The 19,740-nt window shown below is 36.6% G+C and overlaps 1 protein-coding gene across 5 annotated transcripts in view; it reads right to left on the bottom strand.

Moving 5' to 3' along the window:
* Nucleotides 1-1,372: 1,372 nt before the first annotated feature.
* Nucleotides 1,373-19,740, bottom strand: part of IL15 (interleukin 15) — a 35,662-nt gene continuing 17,294 nt past the window's right edge. For all 5 annotated transcript variants that reach the window (XM_086611927.1, XM_086611928.1, XM_086611924.1 and 2 more), the window contains 5 exons: nt 6,039-6,148; nt 4,729-4,810; nt 4,223-4,264; nt 2,463-2,603; nt 1,373-1,878 (listed from right to left, as the gene is read on the bottom strand). In XM_086611927.1, the coding sequence (XP_086468053.1) occupies nt 1,765-1,878; nt 2,463-2,603; nt 4,223-4,264; nt 4,729-4,810; nt 6,039-6,148 (489 nt within the window). In that variant the 3' untranslated portion in view covers nt 1,373-1,764. The remainder of the gene's footprint in view (nt 1,879-2,462; nt 2,604-4,222; nt 4,265-4,728; nt 4,811-6,038; nt 6,149-19,740) is intronic.

Genomic DNA, 19,740 nt, shown 5'->3' with positions numbered 1-19,740 from the left:
ATGTATGGGACATCAGGTGAAAGATCATAATCAAGACATAGCATTGTTTTAAGGAAAAATTTAAAATGTAACACCAGTTCACTTCATCCAAACTATGTAATAAACACTTCTTTAATTGATGTTTTGTAGTGGCAAATAATTTGTTTATTTCTTCTGTGATACCTCTGCCATTGTTTAATCCTGATATCAATGTGCTTACGAGTTTACCAATCAGTTAGTCTGGGAGTCACCCGGAAGATTACACCCACTGTGCTCACATTTATGTTCTTTCTCTTGTAGTTTACTGCAGATCCAGCTCCTCGGAGTGCTGAAGATTGACTGTTGGGAGTAACCCAACAATAAGGGAGAACCAGGCAGTGCATTTGCTGCCATAATGAGATTGAGACTTGCTTCCTGGTAAGTGGACAGCTGAAGGAGTCAGCCATTTATCAAAGATGGAGAAATGGAGGTGCCTGGAGGAAAGAATTACTTATGTATAGCAATTGATATGACATGGTTATGAATCATGAAGAAAGCAGTTACTTTAGAAAGAGCTGAAAGAAGGCTATGCAACATTTCAGAACTACCAGGAGATAGGTGACTTTGCACTGAGTTATCATGATTTCCAATAACCAGTTAAAAGTGATTCCTGCCTTCAAAGTTCTTACCCCAAAAGGAGACCAAAGTTACAAACTGTACTACACAGGAAAAAGACTTCTCCCACATAAAATTATTTTTTTAAGTGTATAAGAGACTTAGTCCCCTCCTTTCTTCACACAGTGAAATTTATGCTACTTTTCTTTGGTTGAAACATAGATAGAAATCTTTGGTAATTGCTAAAGGAACTGTAGGAATGCCCGTAATGCATAAGGCAGTGTCTGTGCCGGAGGTAACAAATGAAGTTACAAAGCATGTTCTGTCGTTGGACAGTGGAACCAAACACCAGCATTGCCTTCTGTTGAAAAGACTGGAGATCATTTTTAATACCCTTATACCACCATTGTACAAAAGGGGAAAAAAGGCAAGGAAGAATCTTTAAACAAATATTCTAATTTTTGACATTGAATTCTTAGGTAAAACAAGTAATTGGATTTATCTGAAAACCATACCAGAAATAAATCTATTAAGAGATAGCTAGTAGACCTTTAAGACAAATAGGCCTCAGCTTGTGTTTTGACATTGGTTCTCTGAAGGAATGATAATGAGGAAATATCAAATAGCAAGGAAAACTGTCAGACACGACTAACAACAGAAGTGAGAGATGAGCTAGATCTTCTAGGAGCACAGATGGTAAAGGGATAGATTTCGGATAATAAAAATAGCTATAGCCAAATGCTTTAAAAGTATGATCATTTTATATTAATAATAGTAAAAGAAGAGCTTTTCTCTGAAAATCCATTTAGTTAGCCCTGAGCTGATGTTCATGAGGAGGTTCCCACTGCAGATATCCTTGAGATTTTCTTAGAGAATTTTGTTTTGAAGGTTGTTTAGTTTGACAGGATTTCTTTTTCTGGTGGACTTACCAAAATATAAAGATACTTTAAGTCAAGAATAAGTTTTAAATCCTGTTAAATTCCTTTCATTTATATTTCATAAGTAGTATCATTTGTATGTATCAGTTACTAATACATTGTGAATTACAGGGATTTTATTATTCTTTGTTTACACGTTATGCTGTGTAGGTAGGAATGTAAGTGATATTCTTTCCCGTTTATTGTTGGCTGTAATCTAGTTTATCTGAGGATGTTCGTGGAAGAATCTTGGTTCCCAGCTTGTGTCTTTTGGTCAGTGTTTGCATTCCTTCTGTATAACCTTTACAAAACTCTCTATAAATTCAGTAAAATTTTTTTCTTCGTACTCTTCACATTCTTTGCATTTTCCTGGTGTTGTGGAATTCATCTGAAACAGAAAATGCAATAGTAAAGCAGGATACTGATCTATTTGTTCTGATAGAGAACTAACCCTTGCTTGTCCTGTTTTTGTGAATAACTGCAACACAGTCAATGGCTACAGGAAGCATTGCTGGAGCTTTCCACGGTACTTATGGTCTATGCAGCTCCTGGCTTGCTTTTTGAGTAGCATCAGCTTTCAAAGATAACAGCACTTCAGTGAGAGATGCAAGTGACTGTCCCTTTGGAAATCAGGATACTTTTCTAGCATTTGTTTGAGCATATCTGACTTTAGATACTGAAGTCACAAACTGTTATTTATACATGCACATTCAGACACCCTGACATACATATGCATGCATAGTCGAAAGTATTGCTTTGATGGGAATCCTGAAAGCGTTGTTCTAAAAACCAGTAAATGCTGCTTTTTCATTTTTTTTATGTGTAACTTTTTCATTGTTATATGTACAGGTTAATGGATCCCATTTGCTTTCGTCTGTACCATCTCACCTTTTATGTAATGAAAGAGATATTTCTACTACTTAAGAAACACTTTTGATTTTCATTTTTCCACAGACTGTTGGTGGTACTTACCTTGTTTTCTAAGCTTGCATTTCCATTTTTCCATATGTTCCATACATCCTGTGTTCTACTACAATTTTTGATAAGACATTCTTGAAGAATCACTTTTGTCTCTAAGAAAAAGCATCTAATTATAGGTTCTTGGCATTCTTTCTGGAAAAAAAATATGAAGTTGTTCTAGTTTTATGATTTAAAAGAAATAAGTTAATGTAAGATATAATTTACCACAAAGTGGCTGATTTTTATTTACTGAGTATCTTTTCTTACTCTTCAAATGCTTTTAAATGTCTGCAAAGATTGGCTGTGAGAGCTAACAACGTAAAGACCAGCCAGTTTGCTAGTGAGGTGAAATGTAGAGTCTTGATGAAGAATATAGGAAAATAATTAATCACGATAAGAATTTGGGATATAATTCAACATAGTAGTATTAAAGTAGTAGTATTCTTGGTAGTTCTAGCCCTTTCATTCAGAGATCTGAATTCAGAATAGGTAGGGGAGAAAAGAAAGTAGATATCATCTGTTATTTCACAAATTAAGAAAAAGAAGAAGAGGTTCTGATTTCACCATCAAGCCAGCAAGAAAGCCAAGAATAAGTCCCAGGTTGTCTGACTTTCATATCAGAATGTCCTACTTTGAGAAAATCTTCCTGACATTACCAGGTATTAACTCAGCCATTGCAATGGATTAACCTCTCTGACTCGGTTCAGTTCAGAGAATGCGCGCGCAGATGTGGACGAGCATGTTCTGCGACCTTTTTTCCTGTCATGTACAGGACTAACTGTACAGACACATCAGACTCCGTGCTTTCCCAGGCTTGCCAGATCCACTGAACACATCAGCATTACTGTATTCTGCGTGCACGCTGAGACTATTCTGCACTGAAATAGTCAGTCCATCGTTTCTAGGAAATCTTTCATTAACTCTTTATGTACAGGATTCATGTATTTTTTGTGTTCGGCACAGTCCTTGTGTGAATATTTATGTTGCCAGGGGAGCAGTGTCTCATAAGCAGGCTACTACCACAGCAATGAATCCAGCCAATTCCACCAGGGCTGTACCAGAGGTGACTGCGAGGAGTGAGGCAAGGCTGGATGCGTTTTCTTGATGGGTGCCTATGTCCCATGTAGTGCAGACTGAGCTTCGCAGCAACAGATTATGGAAAAGTCTCTTCAGGAATGGATTTATGGAAACTGCATTTAAGATGATCATATTTTACACAGGTTTCTATGATTATATTAAGCATATATTGATGAATGAACACAGTTCATCTTTTGCAGGATAAATGATAATGTGCAGCTACTAGAAATCTAAATCCTTGAGAGCGAGTACCTAGGTATTTGCTGCTAAGATAAGGAATGGCAAAAGCAAAGAAATGCACAGGCAGATGCTGACAGTTACTCTCCATATTCCATTAAATAGTGCGTGTTAAATAATCGCTTTTGGAAGTATTTTCTTGGTCTCTTTTTTCCTATCTCAAATTACAAATGAATACCAACATTATTTTAGCAGTGTTTGCTTTGATAAGATCATTTTGGATCATCCCTTTTAATTGATTAATTTTAATAGCAGGTGATTCAATAAAAATAATTAATACCTGCTTCTATAATTTATCATAAGTACTTTAACTAACAGAACTATTCCTTCCAAGGCAAATTATTTGATTTCTGAAATTTTTCTCAAATTAGACCAGGGCTACCTTAGGAGAAAGTTGCTAGTACAGAAATGAAGCTACCATAGTAGAACAGTTGTTGTCAAGTTTTAAGTTTACTTACGTCCTCATCTGTGTTTGCAGTATATAAACTGACATCAATGTCCTAAAAGAAAACAAGAGTTAGAATTAGGAACATTAACTAAGAGATTTAGAGATGATAAAGCTAAGTCTGCAAGACACGGATCAGCTCCAAGTTCTACGGCCCAATCCATCCAGATACTGGGATCTTAAAATCAACTAATAACCCGCAGGATGGGCTTCACTGTGACAAGGACTCATCAGAATCAAGTCTCAAAATACTTTCTCCGAAGGAGATAACTCCCAAGTCTATTTTCTTACGAGAGGTGAGAAAAAAATAATATTTAACTCTAGAGTCTGCAGTGTTCAGTCAACTTCAATTCCCTCTAACCTTCTGTTCCTTTGCTTCCACCCATAAAACAGCATTATATAAACACCATCATTTTCCTGCTCCCTGTCACAGACCGTTCTTAGCTGAGCACAGTGCTAAATATTTAATTATGTCTGCTCCTATGATTATATGAAATTCTGACTTTTTTATGAACTTACTTTGGATGTCTTGATCTGCTCCAAATCTTTCAGAACTTCCTCCCACTGGCAATGACCTGCCGCTGTCTTTGGTACATAAGCACTAGAAGAGAAGAAAACCAGTGACCATTAGGCCAAACAGTAGGTAAACATAATGTTTATGCTGAAAAAAGAGTCAGTTTATTCAGATACTACAGATACAAAGTTTACATGTATATATATATATATGGTAAATGTGAGGGCAAATATATTTGAAAAATCATAAAATCATAAAGATACATAAAACCGGATTCTTAGTCACACACTGTATAAACTTCAATGTGGTTTTTTAAAAAGGCCAGTTTTATAGAACATAATGCAAGAGAAAGGTTCAACTAATTAATATAAAATACCCACAGTTCTTTTAAAGCATACAAAAAAAATCACAAATTGCAAAGTCTCTTACACTGAAAATTCCGCCCCCCCCACCGAATACTGTTGAATTTCTATGTTAAGACCTGTAGAAATATTATTTGTCATTTTAGATGTAATTTTTTATGTTGAGGAAAGCTTCTTCCTGCTATGGTTAAGATTTTGCTCAATGTGAACCACTAAAGGATGGAAGGAAGATTTCCTTCTCCAGGGAAGATTTTTAGAATGTGAATTCCAGTTTTAATGTGTCTCCACCTGGATCCTTAATTTGGATGCCTTTAAGTACTGCTGTACTATAAATGATATACAACAATGTAGGGAAAGACAGACCAATTGCTTTGGGAAGTTGGTTTAAAACAAGCAGTTGTTAAACATTTAACAATTTCCCCTAAATTACAAGATTTTTGATAAAGGGAAAAAAGGCGGGTTATAACAAGAATCAGAGGACATTTACCATGATTTTGCCAGGGGAGAGAGAGAGAGAAAATGTCAGACCTTAGCAAAGAGATTTGACTGAAGGGGCACAAAGAGAAAACAAGTGGGGCATGTAGGCTTTGGAAGCAGGGCCAGTTTTCTGAGGCATCTCATAGATAGTTTGGCGTATGTATTTAAAAACGCTCACATGTGGTGGTTTTTTTCATTGCAAAGACATATGGCGATTGATGGAGGTCTTCAAATACAACAATTTCAACAACTCAAGGGTTATCACAGAGATTGGGGCCAAGATGCATTCTTGACCAGAATGAGCCTAGTCAAGGACAGAATAAAGTACGGGACCGTCGCCTACGAAGCAATGGGGGACTGCATTTCATGGCAAGAGAGGATCCACTCTCTAAAGCGACTGGAGGCAAGTAACAGCTGTAATAGTAAAAGTAAATAGTTTGTATTTACTGTCTAATTAACATTTACTTTGTAGTTACCATAGGAAGAAGATGATTAGTCCCATCTCATTCTTTAAAAGGCAAAAGAAATGGTTGTTCAGAAGAAGATACAGCTGATATTGCAGACAAATACTTTTCAGGTGTGTTTTCTGAAAGACACAACCAAGACGATAGCTTGTCACAATCTGATTTCACAGAATTTTGCTTTAGTACTGACTTAATTAGCCAAATTGACAAGACAGCCAATCAAGACAAGACTACCTGTTGTGTGTAGATTGAAAGACAAACTGATACGTAGCTTGCAGGAATATATAATCACTTTACACAACAGTAGGTAGAAAATCAGATGCTGAAGACACACTGCAAAAATCTGAACTCATCCTGGGCTCCCTATTTATTTGTCTGTTCATACTGCAGACTGTAAGTTAATGCAGGGACAACATTAAAGAACTTTTGTTTTGTGTTTCAACCTGGAGATCTTTCCCCTGGCTGCCTTTTGCCACCCAAATTCTACAGCTACAACCGTAACATTACCTATAATATTGTGGTTGCATATACATGAAAATCTGTATCAAATACATCAAATGCTATGGTTAAGTGCATAGATCTTAAATATAGATGTATTTATATTTGTTTACATAGCGTATGTACATCTAACATTCGAAGTGATGCCTTTAAGAAATCTGTCAGTGGAGTCTGGCAACTGGATATAAGAAGGAAGAGTGAGCTGGGTGTTGACCATCAGCAAAAGTTTCACTGTGTCCAGCCTGGGAGCCTTTTGTTCCAAAGTCACATGCCCTTTGATTTAAGCTGATACAGTTCCTTTGCAGAGGAAATTATCTGCAACTGTACTTTTGATCCAAGGGTTTTTTTCTTGTCATATGTGCAACGATGTGCAACACTTCTATATTAACTGACTCAAACGATGCTTTTTTTAGCAATAGTTAATTTACATACTAACTTGCAAGTGAATATTTAAAAATGGACCAGAGAACATAATAAAACAAGAGCTGGCACTGTGCAGTGGTAAAAATATCAAAATGGGAGCTCAATCCATGCATTGTCAGGTTTGCAGCTGACTTGCTGAAAGCCACCTTATTAAAGCATCTACTGGTAAAGCCAGGAGAGTCATACTTATATGTGTCACACGGGACTTCTGAAGAGTATTCGTAACAAATATTTGTTACTCTCTTAAATAGAAAATGGTTTAAGTAAATGACAATTATTTTGCTTCCAAAACCCACAGATATAGCTGAAATAGCATAATAATTTAATCACTACATAAATTTCTGCACTCAATAATGGAAATCAGTGCCAGACCCTTTTATCACCTGTGTGTGTCCAAAACCTATTAAATAAGAAGAATGTAAATGAATGATGAATAGATAATTTAAATTACAGTAAGGCCAGAGCAAGTAATATCTCATGTACTTTCTGAACTATTTCAGTATGGAACATGCTGTGTTATTGTTACCCGAAGTATGTCTAAAGCCAAGGCTCAACCTGTTGCTGTTTCGACAGCAAATGAAAATTGAAAATATGTGAGTATTAGAACTAAAATATGAAGTATATCTAAATAAATATTTTCCAAACAGACAAGATTGTAATAGAAAGGAAATATTAACTGTTTGGCTATGGTCAAAAGAGCTAAATCATTTTGTTGTAGTATGACAGAAAGGCTGTAACCTTTCCACAGTTAATATTGTTTGATCTGAAATTTGTCATGGTGTTGGTTTTGTTTTTTTTTTTAAAAAAAATCTGCATACTAGCTGTTTTGATTTGATTTGCCAATCCTTAAAAAAATATCCTATTTTGTTTTCTGGCATTTTGTTTTTTTTAATTTAATTGAAGTTCAAAGGTAACCTTATGGGGAAACTCAAATGCACATTTAAAGAAATTGAAAATCTGATTTGTTGGATGCAGCTGAAGAAAACATGTTTTAGTCCCATGTTTAAATTTTTTTTTAAATCATGTTTTAACAGAATTATTTAAAATATTTTAGAAATATTTTACAAGCCAGTTTTTATCAAACAAGATGAGGTAGCTACAAATGAAAATATGAAAGACTTAGGTTGGGTCCATAAGCATTTACCAGCTTTGTGTTTGTCGTGCTTTGACCCCAGCAGGTAACTAAGCCCCACACAGCCACTCGCTCACTCCCACCCCCCCGGTGGGATGGCGGAGAGTTGGAAGGGTAAAAGTGAGAAAATTCATGGGTTGAGATAAATACAGTTTAACGACAGGTAAAGCAAAAGGTGAGTGCACAAGCAAAGCGAAACACGGAATTCATTCATGGCTTCCTGTCGGCAGGCAGGTGTTCAGCCATCTCCAGGAATGCATAACGGTTACTTGGGAAGATAAACACCGTACCTCTGAACGTCTTCCACTTCCTACTTCTTCCTCCAGCTCTATAGGCTGAGCATGACGTAATATGGTCTGGAATATCTCTGGGGTCAGCTGTCCCAGCTGTGTCCCCTCTGAACTTCTCATGCGCCCCCAGCCTACTCACTGGTGGGGTGGGGTGAGAAGCAGAAAAGGCCTTGGCTCTGCATAAGCACTGCTCAGCAGTTATGAAAATATCTCTGTTATGAACTCTGTTTCCAGCACAAATCCAAAACACAACCCTATACTAGCTACTATGAAGAAAACTAACTCTACCCCAGCTAAAACCAGCAGAGTTTCATAATTAGTATTATGGAGCCTTAGAAAGCTGATTTGAGAGGGAGATCGAGTCCAAATGCATTGTCAAATTTATGCTGAGAACAAAGTGTTCGAGGTGAGGAAAACAATGCTTTATAGTACCTAATGAATAATGGGCCAAGGTTATCATGAGTTTGTAATTTGTTTCCTTTTTTTTATAGTTGTTCACTGTGATGACAATGGAACGTTGTGTTCTTAATGATTATTGTAGTTGTATGATCTTTGGTTTTCTTAACTATAGTAGGTAACTATTTTATTGTAATGAAATAATCATTGCTAATTTAAAATAAATGCTTAATTTTTTAGAAGTAATAGAGAACTTGTACTGATTGTAGAATATATAAAAAATATACTGTATGCATACTCTGAAAAGTATTCCATTTGTTTGTAGAGAAAGAGGTTCTTAAAGTCCAGTAGAACACATAACATTCGTTTCAACAATTCAGGGCCATTTTCTACTTGAATTTCTTAATTATTCCACCCCGACTATTATTCAACAACAGAAGGAATGTTATCTCACTTAAGTGCCTTGATAAATTATTCTCCTGCCTTGAACACACACTGTTGTAATATAAAACATTTCTTTGGCTAGGGTCAGTTTTTCGTGTCTTATTCTATTTAATCATTAACCAGTTCCTCTCTGTTGTCATTATGTCTTGAAACTTATCTTTGTTTTATGGCAGCTTGAACTTTGGACAAGGGAGCAGCTCATATTTAAATACACAGATACTTTTATTTGTAGCTTGCCTCCTAATAACCTGCAACTCTAGGTTAAACACTAAAGCCTTTGTAAGTGAATATATGTTATTCCAAAATGCAGTTGAAAGCTATGATATACACAATTATCTGTTTGGAAAAGGAATGCCGTTTTTCTATAATGGCGTTAAAATGAAGCACTTTAAAAGCAGTTACCACTGAGCAAAATCTAAGCAGCAGTAGTACTGTTCTCTCTTTAAAGAAGCAAATATATAAGCGGATGACAAAACTTTTCTTTAACACGGCAGAAGATTTTACTGTTTTGGCTGTCACAGAAACTAAAATCAAAGTTAGTCAACAGAAAAGTAGCTGTACAACTAGAGCGCTTCATCTATTTAAAGTTGGGTATTGTGCATATATTTGAGCTCCTTCTCTATGCTCGGAAGTATAGTGAGCATTTTTAATGTCAGAATCTATAAAATTGGAAAGATAACCAGATGGTTTTCCCTATTTGTATCCTAGCCTTGTAGAAAAGAAACTTTTTCTGAAAGAAGGAAAAAAAAAAAAGGATTCTTTTTTTTCAGTAGAGAAGCCATGAAGGTTTCATAAACTAATGGAAGTGACTAAAAAAGGAATGGAGCCCACAAAGAAAGCAATACTTCTGAACTAGATAGATGTTTCAGTATTGAGCTCTTAAATATGTAATTTTTAAATTAAATTTTCATGGATCATGAATAAGTTTTAGAGGAAAGACATGTTCCTAGTGCCTTACTATGAAGTAAATGCTGGGAAACACTGCAACTCAGTGAAGGATCTCTCTGCTCTGTTCCTAAATTCCTGTAGATAGTTTAAAGAGAACAACCCAAGAGAAACAAACAAAATCATAGAATCATAGAATCATAGAATGGTTAGCGCTGGAAGGGACCTTCAAAGGTCATCTAGTCCAACCCCCCTGCAAGGAACAGGGATATCTCCAACTAGATCAGGTTGCTCAGGGCCTTGTCCAACCTGGCCTTGAACGTCTCCAGGGATGGAGCATCCACCACCTCTCTGGGCAACCTGTTCCAGTGTTCTACCACTCTCATAGTAAAAAATTTTTTCCTAATATCCAACCTGAACCTACCTCCCTCTATTTTAAAACCATTACCCCTTGTCCTATCATAACTGGCCCTCCTGAACAGCCTCTCCCCATCTTTCCTGTAGGCCCCCTTGAGGTACTGGAAGACCGCTATAAGGTCACCCCGGAGCCTCCTCTTCTCCAGGCTGAACAGCCCCAACTCTTTCAGCCTGTCCTCATAGGAAAGGTGCTCCAGCCCTCTTATCATCTTTGTGGCCCTCCTCTGGACCCTCTCCAACTGGTCCATGTCCTTCTTATGTTGGGGACTCCAGAACTGGACGCAGTACTCCAAGTGAGGTCTCACGAGGGCAGAGTAGAGGGGGAGAATCACCTCCCTCGACCTGCTGGCCACGCTCCTCTTGATGCAGCCCAGGCCTGAATATGAATTCATGTCAGAATGCATTTGTTGTGATGGGACAGAATTCAGAGATGAAGAACCACATTAAAATACTCTGAGACAATAAGAAACTCTGTAGCAGATGCTACCAATAGGTGCAGTCCTTTAAACACACCTTGAGAATAATTTCATTTGTGTGTTACCAATATCAACAGAAAGTAATATTTTCCTATGAAGGGATCTAGTACCAGGGCTTTAAATCCTTTCCCAATTTCTACAGACTAGTCCCATCTATCAAAGAAACATATTTTACAATTCTGGCAAGTTCTGTTCTGAACACCATTTAATGCAACAACCATTAAAAAGTTGTTCCTTTGCTGTTATGGTGCCTGAATACATTATGATTTCACAGCCTTCCAGTTCGTCTTCTCCCTTCCTACCCATCTTTGCACAGAAGCCTAGGAAATCCGCCATCCATCACCAGCTCCATCAGGTGTTACCAGCAGCTCTCCTCAAGGTTTGAAGGCAAAGAGTGAGCTTTCCACATTTCTGTCTTGCTTGTACTTACTGATCCAGAAAGGAACTCAGTGGAATTACTGAGTGTTAAACTGAATTGCATGCTTGAATGCTTGTCTGGATGAGAGCCAAAACATGCCTTTGATTGTTATGTCTTCAAGCCTTTATTTCACAAAGCTAAAGTGCTTTCTTAGAAGTTTTGTATTTAGCTAGTTAGGCAGGCTAAAGCATTTTTGCAGCTGCCATTTGAAAATTGGGCATTCTTTAAATATTATTTCTATTTGATTACTTCCCTTTCACTCCCCTCTACACAAGAACTACAGCTTTCCTTGGTTTTGTTGTATAGTGGCGACTCTCCTGTGGAGTACTATTCTACCCAGCTTATTCTGCTTGTATGTGAGTAGTTTTGACCTTCAGAAGAGTATTCTCAGTAATCAGCATGGCAGGAAACTCTTTCAGTTTAATCACTTATGCACTTATGCATTCTTGGTTTGCTCAAATACTTGTTGATTTGCTTTTGACAGTCATCCAGTAGAACTTTCTTCTATATGCTCTTGCTAACCGGCATTTACACCAGAAAGTAAAGTTGGCAATGCCTGTTTGAAAATTTTGCCAGAAGGTCACAGAGTCGTTGCTGTTTCACTCAATATCTTAAACATCAGGATTTGAAAGGTAAGAAGTTAAGTATTTCCTTTGACCTTTTTTTGCAAAACATGCATGAGACCCGGGGCTCATACCATTGCCTTACAAAGATGTGTCCTATACTTGGCTGCAGGCCTGACAGGAGGTTTGTCCTTGGTGCAAAGAATGATTTTATACTTTTCTGAAGAACCTTACAGTCACAGTAGCAGTGAAATCCAACAGAAGTACTGTAGTGTTTAGGGACAAATATTATTAGTCGGTTATAATTATGAATATTATAAATTAAGAGCTTTCCATTTAGTCTGTCTGCTTTCACTGATTTGTCAGAGCGCCTCAGAACAATGCATGCTCCATGACCACAGGCCTCTCCTGCTAATTGCTCTGCTTGAAATAGGGCTGCCAGATCCCTATTTACATGGTTGAGAGAACGGGACATCAATCATGTTGCTTACTCCATAGGTTAGACTTACCCCTTGCCTGTCAATTCAGAATCTCTCCTAAGCATTTTTTGCCAGCAGTCAAAATCCAGCCAGAAAAGGAAGTTAACACATGCTTCTTTCTTTTCACATCCTTCTATTTAATGTCAGTCTTTTCAAGGTATCAATCACTTATTAAATTATGAAATACCAAATTAATGTTGTCCTGATGAAAGCATATATGACATTAATACTAGGTTTGCTTGACGAACACTGTGATTGACAAATAGAGAAGCCTAAATTAATGAGTTAAAGGCATAGTCAGTAAAGAGGAAGTACACAACAAAAAACCCTTTTTGTAGGGCACAGATAGTTAGCTTTGACCCTCCATCGCCAAATGACCCGCCTGAGGTTGCGACGTCCAATAATTTGTAAAAAGACCTTTCAGAATACTTTCAGAGTATACTCTTCTGGATTAGTAAGCAGTTGAATCACAGGAGATTCAAAATGTAAAGGACATTAAGAAAACACTAAAAAAAGCGTCGGAACTAGTCAGCACTGAAGTCGTTTAGCAAAATGTGTCTTCATCTATATATGCTGTTAGGCACGCCCTGTAAATATTATTTGGATATTTTTATGCCATGACAACAAGTATCCAACAGGGAACGAAAATACAATTAGGAATACAATTTTTGTGAGTTTAGAGTAGGATGTTAACATCTAAAACAATGCCTAACACAGAAACTTAGTAAGAAGTATAAAGGATGTCATACTGATGCACTTGGAACTAGATGATCTTTGAGGTCCCTTCCAACCCTAACCATTCTATGCATAAAACTTGGAAATCCAGAGACCATAAAATAGTTGTCACAGGAGTAACCGCTGGATAAATAATACCTATTAGCAAAATACTCAGCTCAAAGACTGTGAATAATATCGTATGCTAATAGAGGTCTGTACCACACTTGTAATAGACAGAAGACTAAAAATAGCAAATGCAGTTCTCAAAGTGGTAAAGTAAGGCAGTATTTTCAGAGCTTTTTTAAAAAAAGGAAAATTACAATCTATGACCCTGTCTTGCAGCAATAGTTTTAATGGAATTTACTGGATCTTGAAGTAAATACGTAGGATGTAGTTTGAAATACTCTACTTTTTCCTGTGCTTTTATTCTTCGTAAATAGCAGAATCATATCCTAATGTGTGTCAACTGTCATAGCTTTACTGAAACCAGTGAAGTTATTTCCATTTCCAGAGTTGTTGAGAGTTTGACCAAAATGTTAACCTGGGAAAAACAGATTTATTGAACAACAAAGCAATATTGTAAACAGATCAATAGGCAGGAAAAAAACTGTGTCAGGATTCAAAGAAAGAAGAACAAAATATCTCTACTATAGTATTGTTTCATATTTCTGCATAGGAAAGGCAAACAAATTTGGAAAGGAGATTATTTATGGTTTGTATTACTCTGTCAATTATAAATAACAATGCAGTAAGATTTACAGTAACTGAAAAATCATCCCTAATTTCTTGTCTTAGGACACAGGAAAATTGATTATTGGAAAAGCTCTAGTGTGTGCTACAGAAGCCTTCCCCTTTCATGTAAATTTTGAATGTATTTTTGTGGAATGTAACAAATTATGAGACTGAACACTGAATCACCTTTTCTATATATATGCAAGTGTTGAGTGCAATACAGTAGTTGTCACTATCTGAGGTTTCTTCAATCTGTATGGGTGATGATTTTCCTTCATTTCTTGGCAGCCAAACCCAGAATGTGTATAGGAATGGAAGTGGCTGTGTATGTGCAAACTCATGAGAGCTGAAACAATACTAGATTATATTAAGCTGGCTTCTGTATCGTAGCTCAAAAAAAAAAAAAAAAAATAGTAGTCATAGTTCTTAACAGTGCAGCACAGCACTCATCCAGAAAACTTCAAGTTTTCTTTCAGGCAGGGTAAGATGAGTTTACTGGCGCGTACCTTCCTTTAGACGAAAGTGTTTTTGAAAAGATGGAAAAAAGTACTTCACAGGGATGTTAAAAGCAGTTGTGTATAATTGGCAATACTGCAAAATACAACAAAATCCCTGGATGCCTTTATATTATAAAGCTGTGTGGAACAATATTATTGAAAAGGAGCTAACTCTTGGATAAAATTACAGGTCTGCATTCTGGGATTGGTTACTTCATTGATTTAACTTAAAAGACATTAAGCCAAAAGCAACTAAATTTGTTAACTGCAATTAAGTGATAATAAATGTTTCCGACATGCTCATACAAGGCTCAAGATAAACTCTAAGGGATGAAATATACATTGAAGTTGAACCCATGACCACATTACAAAAAGTCAATAAATTCTATTAAATTAATATATATCTATATATTATTTGCAGAATTATGATTAGTCTTGCTAAGTAAAAGAAACGTTTTGGGAGATTATATAGCCTGCCAGAAAAATTAATACTTCTTACAAATTAGAAATGGCACATCTTCAGATGAACATCAATCAATAAAAAAAATTTAAAAACAAACTAGTCACCTTTTCAAAACGGACTGCTTTCAGCAGCTCCCACTGAAATAAATGCCTGATTCAGCTGTAGGTAACTGGCTGAGTAAATGTGCCACGTCCACTTTGTGGGAAGGCGTAAGAGGACAGTAAGCTAAAGATAATACTTCCCCATAGTCTTTTTTCAGGAAAGTTTTCCCATCTCTTTTGAATAGTAAAGCTACAAATTAGTTCTCTCTCATTCTAAGCAAGGGCTAATACAGGGTTTGATCTGCCTCACAATCACAGTCTCTCTTTAAAAAAACAACACTGTAATGAATTACCAAAGCTATTGATAACTGTGTGTCATACCGTTTGCCTGAACAATACTCAGTCTGCTGAAGGCAATATAGCCCTCCTGTCTTATATAGGCTCTTCTTTACTCTCCCACCAGGACTGCTTACTGCTTGCTTGCTGCCGAAGGAAACAAGGAGTCTGTATGTCCTGAATAGAAGTCCAACATTGCAAACTAATTTAGTTTGCTGCCTTTCTAAGCAAACAAAGTTTGCTTTTGGCAGATATTCACCCAAATGCCATGTAAAGTCCACATGGTTGGTAAAGCTAATAGCAAATCTAGAAGTCATCAAAAATATGACTGTTCACGTACAGCCTGGCACTTTGTGATCTTAAAGCCAAAATAGGCATCATGCATACTGCACATAGAGAAACGTGGCAGAATGCAACGGAAATTAAAGCGGTAAGGAAAATTCACATACATTATCACAGGTGAGTCCCAAGCTGCCATCTGGCTTCTGAAGTGTCCTTGACTAAATGTTTGAAGACATTAAGACTTAGCTTTATACTGAAGTTTTATGATTGCATTCTCTGTGACTCATGCTAATAATAATAAATCTTTGGGTGTTTCAGTGTGGGACCTCAAGAATCCAAGGAATCAGCTGGCTCTGTCCAAGTAAGCATTCCTCTTTGGGTTGTTTTGGAAACTTAACAAATAGCATTGAGTGCCTATTTCCACATGGGAACAAAACAAGAACTGTATGATCTTGTGTTACACCTATCTTAGGTCAGAATGAACACACCAGCACACTCTTGCTGCTTTCAAAGATTACGACTCCCAAAGCAAAACCAGAGTTGTCATCAATGCAAACTTATTCTAAGGATCAAGATAGCACAACAGGCTTTTTCACCAATGTTCCTAGTGCCCTCTCCATAAGACACGCAAAGTGGATAATCAGCATAGCAGAGAGTATGGCTGAAATGTGTATGCTGAAGAATTTTACACTTTTCTTCTGTAAAATCAGGAACTTCTACATTGCTAACTGAGCTCACTGACTTTTGCTCCAATTCTCCTCTCCAGAAGTTGAACTACTGAACTAGACTCCTCCTCTTGAGAACACACACCTAGAAGTTTCCCACGCTTCTGAAGAACGGGTCCAGCACCATTTTAGTCCCAGAAAACAAAAGTTTCTTATTTTTTTCAAATTTTTACATCTGTTTAATTTTTTTCAAAGCAAATGACCTATTCCTGCCACTCTACAGCACCCCTGCTGTATGTCGCCTCAGAAAGTCTTTCTTGCAAAGTGATTAGGCTAGATTTAATACTATTATTTGTTCTACACTTGGATATTGATCCTGCAGGTTGCCGTGTCTGCTCTTTTCCCACTGGATTTTCCACCTTTTGCTTTCAGAGCCTGACTGACATTACTGATCTCTGTCTTAGACCTGTATAGGTAGTCAATAAGAGTTTTGCATCAGAGTAGCCATGCAGAAGTCATCTTGTTGAAAACCTGTTTTATATTAAAGCTTCTTTACACAGCTTCTGTACTCTCAAAGGTCTGCAGAAAGTCCTGCTGTAAGAAGTATGTCACACATAATGACTCTTCTTTAGCCCCTGCTGGTCTCTAGGTAGTATGCACCTTATGAGTGAGTTGTAATAGGCAGATGAGAGAGGGTTGTAGTCTTACAGATTAAAAATTAGGTACATGTCCCTGACATGAATTAGAGAAGCACATCGAATTTAGGAATAGCAGAGCTGACTTTAAGCAAAAGTCCTCTAGGCCTGATGTCTCCAACTGCAGTGATCTGTGAATGCCAAGGGAAGAGTATACCAATACCTCCCTGATACATCCTTCAATCTCCAGCAAAGGAGAATGCAGATAAAGCTGGTCAGATTTAGGGGTAGTGTTTTCAGGTTTATAATTTCTCTAGCCTTTTTTCCCTGCTGTTTATCAGCATAGATAAATATTTGCCTTTTAATAGATTTTTTTTTTTTAGAATTTTAGGTAGCAGTTTCTTCTACATAAATATTTTTTCAGCTTACATTTCAAATTTTGACAGGCAATGTTATGTTCTGAACTTAAAATATAGGGTAAATAATTTAAAAATGCAAAATGTTACATTAATGAGGCCTCTTTGTTGAGAGTACTACTTTTACAAGAATTTATAACCTGAGGGAATATATCTTTCATTTTTTAAGTCAGCTTGAGTTTTCTAAAAGTCACGATGACACTGTCTTCAGGAAGCACACATACTTCAGACATTGCAAAGGAACAAATGCTGGTATTCACTCTTTTCCCTAAAACAAGTATTTCATTTCCTTGTGGTTTTGATCTATTTTTTTTTGTATCAGTTCACGAGGCACTGCGAGAACATTGTCATCATTTACAATAGCCATTTTGAAACTGAGCAACCTAGTTGAAAAAGAGGAAGCAAACTTTCTCCTTTCCTAGTCACAAACTATGAATTAAAAAATGCATGGAAGGGCCGTCATTTACTGATTCTAAATGCCTGGGACAATGTACCATACTTTCAAGATTACTTTTGGAACCAAGGCAGGCACGTGTAGAATTCTTCAGAGCGCCTGGCAAAGCTGCATCCCACAAACCTAAGCTTGTGGTCAGCTGAAGGTATGATGATAAATATCCATTTATTCTATTATTCTTTCAGTAAGAGTGAGGCATTTATACTACTCAAATGCCTAGCTTATTTTTTCCAAAGGTAGCTTCCCTGTCCTTCAGATAATCTGAGGGATACTGAGCAAAAAGAGTAGCCTACTACTTTGAGAATGCTTCTTTCTACTTCTGTATCAGAAATAGTTGAGCTACTCATATTTGACTCATACAAGACAAGATTCAAATATTCATTGAGCATGTTACTTCCATTCCCATTTCTTTGGAAGGAAGATTGACAAAAGTTGTAAGCAAATTACAAAACAAACTAGCAAGCAAAAAAGTTGTCATTCACAATCTTATATGATAAAAACATTCTAACAGTTAAGAATCTGAGTGTATAACTTAGAAAAATCCTTAAGAAATATGGCACATTATGTTTTTTTCTGCTTAGTAATAATAAGTAGTATGTTTAAAGCAGAAGTTTCTTTCATTTAAAAAAAAATATTAGTGGTTATGTGAGCTAGAGAAAATGACCTTTTCTTTAGAAAATAATTGAGTATAAACAAAAATCAAAATTAAGATCCATTATTTAAATGAAAGGTTTTTTGCTTGCTGATATTTGAGTCGGGACAAAAGAGTTGTCTTAAATTGCTTTGAGATGAATCAATCTGTCCCAGTTCTTGGATGCTACCATACTTTCAATATGATATGAACACTGAGCTCATATCATAGGAAAGTTACTGGCAAAAACTTTCAGAATCCTACAAACCACAAAGGATCACAACTAGCCTTCCGTCTCGTTGGATCACCTTAATGTTGAAAAGTCACTTTTACTAAGTGCAATACAGAGCTTGAGTTTGACATCTTGACATTTGTACATCAGTTCAATTTCAACGTCGTATCTTACTCAGACTGGGAGCCAAATTATCTATTAGTTTCTTGTTAAAAATTGTCACTTATGCAAAGCACATAAATTTGCGTTATTGTCAAGTTCTTTATCTTTATCTGGATGAGAACTACTAGAAAACTGCTTTGTCCTCACTATGACCCATGTATCTTGAAATCGCACACAGTTTAAAATGAGACCTGAAATATTCATGTGTCATTTAAATTATGCAAAATAATCTACAGACATCCATAATATCTTATGAATCTGAGAGATATTTTCAGTTACATGAGGGCAGGAGATGAGTGTGGGTTTTGTCCTTCAATAAAAAAAAAAAAAAAAAAAAGAGAAAAGAAGGAATTGTTTCAAAAGTAGAACATAAAAAAAGTTTCACAAATATTCCCTCAGAAAAATAGATCTCATAGATACTTAAAGAGTGAATCCATCAGTAGTGTACATGCTCTAGACATTTCTATTGTATCACCATACATTTATAATATGTTTAGGCACTGTTGGATAACCCCCTAACCAAGATAACAAATGTTAATAGTATAAGGTTTTTTGAGCACAATGCACAAGTCACGTGTTTCTGAGTATGGAATAAGAGAGAGAGTAGGAAAGCCAGTAAAACTACCTGGATTATAGGTATCCAACTGCTGAAGATTGTTCTCTAGAAGCTCTAGATAAATTTGAATACTAGAAAGAAGAGCTGCACTTTGTGTTCTGATCAGCTAGAGGGAATGCAAATGGTAACAGCAGGTACTTGTAACAGAATTTTCAACTGAGTTTATGCCTATAGGGAATTCAGAGCCCACAAAGAATTTGTGGAGATTTCAGAAAGTGAACTGAATTCTCCTGAATGCCAGTGTGGATTTTCAGGTGAACAAGCATCCTGCTCCTTAGAAATTACATTGGTTTCTCCTCTGGGCTCACACAGGGAATTGTTCTTGAGAGATTGGCTAATAAACTAAACGCTTCGCATTTAAAAGCTCAGGGACACCTAGGCTGGGTTTCAGTGGTCTTGAGACACTGCATTGTC

The sequence above is a fragment of the Tauraco erythrolophus genome, chromosome 5, assembly GCF_009769465.1.
Source record: "Tauraco erythrolophus isolate bTauEry1 chromosome 5, bTauEry1.pri, whole genome shotgun sequence".
Classification (NCBI taxonomy): domain Eukaryota; kingdom Metazoa; phylum Chordata; class Aves; order Musophagiformes; family Musophagidae; genus Tauraco; species Tauraco erythrolophus.
Note: the sequence above shows the minus strand (reverse complement) of the source record. Positions and strands in the feature narration are given on the sequence as shown.